Source organism: Oncorhynchus gorbuscha, unplaced genomic scaffold (genome assembly GCF_021184085.1).
Source record: "Oncorhynchus gorbuscha isolate QuinsamMale2020 ecotype Even-year unplaced genomic scaffold, OgorEven_v1.0 Un_scaffold_6408, whole genome shotgun sequence".
Taxonomy (NCBI): Eukaryota; Metazoa; Chordata; class Actinopteri; order Salmoniformes; family Salmonidae; genus Oncorhynchus; species Oncorhynchus gorbuscha.
In genome coordinates this window covers 1,338-2,500 of record NW_025750009.1, presented here as the reverse complement: position 1 = coordinate 2,500, position 1,163 = coordinate 1,338, and the positions used below count along the sequence as shown (strand labels likewise).

At 51.1% G+C, this 1,163-nt stretch overlaps 1 protein-coding gene across 1 annotated transcript in view; it reads left to right on the top strand.

The window, feature by feature from the left end:
- The window catches only part of LOC124029453 (pre-mRNA 3'-end-processing factor FIP1-like), a 2,094-nt gene extending 1,342 nt beyond the window's left edge, over positions 1-752 (top strand). Inside the window, exons 3-4 of the mRNA XM_046341153.1 lie at positions 50-113; positions 602-752. Of these exons, the coding sequence (XP_046197109.1) occupies positions 50-113; positions 602-727 (190 nt within the window). The 3' untranslated portion in view covers positions 728-752. The remainder of the gene's footprint in view (positions 1-49; positions 114-601) is intronic.
- The last annotated feature ends 411 nt before the right edge of the window (positions 753-1,163 follow it).

Here is a 1,163-nt window from a genome sequence, read left to right as displayed (position 1 = left end):
GATATTTCCATCCTCAGTCTGAATGTGTTGGTGATATTTACGTCCTCAGTGCACCTATTCCTGCTACTGAGTCAGATGAGGCAGCTACTACAGGCAACGGAGTGGAAGCTCAGGTAAGACCTCTTCCCCCTGTGTGTCCCAAATGGCACCCTATTCCCCTATAGGGCACCAAGTTTGACCGAAGTAGTGCACTATATAGGGAATAGGGTGCCATTTGAAACCGAGGGGTAGTGTTTCTCCTATCGTTGTCGATGCAAGGCGGTGTGAATTGGGATTTGTGTGTAATTAAGGTCTGGAGTTTCTCCTGGTCAGTTCATGTGGTCTGGAAACACTCCAGGACCTACTGAACAGGAGATGGGTTCTGATCCGGGTTTCTGTCTCTCTCTGTTTGTTTTTCTCTCCTCCCCCTTCTCTCTCTTTCCCTCCCTCTTTTTCCATCTCTCTCCCTATCCCCCTTCCCTCTCTTTCCCTCTCCATCCCCCTTTCTCTCCTCCCCCTTCTCTCTCATTCCCTCCCTCTTTTTCCATCTCTCTCCCTATCCCCCTTTCCTCTCTTTCCCCATCCATCCCCCCTCTCTCTCCTCCCCCTCTCTCTTTCTCAGGAGAAGGAGCCAGGAGATGATGAAGACAGTGATAGCGACAGCGACGATGATGACGATGATGTTCGTGTCACCATCGGAGACATCAAGACCGGAGCCCCGCAGTACACGTGCGTGTCTTTAAAGTAGAGGTCCCCACAGTACACGTGCGTGTCTTTAACGTAGAGGTCCCCACAGTACACGTGCGTGTCTTTAAAGTAGAGGTCCCCACAGTACACGTGCGTGTCTTTAACGTAGAGGTCCCCACAGTACACGTGCGTGTCTTTAAAGTAGAGGTCCCCACAGTACACGTGCGTGTCTTTAAAGTAGAGGTCCCCACAGTACACGTGCGTGTCTTTAAAGTAGAGGTCCCCGCAGTACACGTGCGTGTCTTTAAAGTAGAGGTCCCCGCAGTACACGTGCGTGTCTTTAAAGTAGAGGTCCCCGCAGTACACGTGCGTGTCTTTAAAGTAGAGGTCCCGTGTCTTTAAAGCAGAGGTACACGTGCGTGTCTTTAAAGTAGAGGTCCCCGCAGTACACGTGCGTGTCTTTAAAGTGTCCCCGCAGTACACGTGCGTGTCTTTAA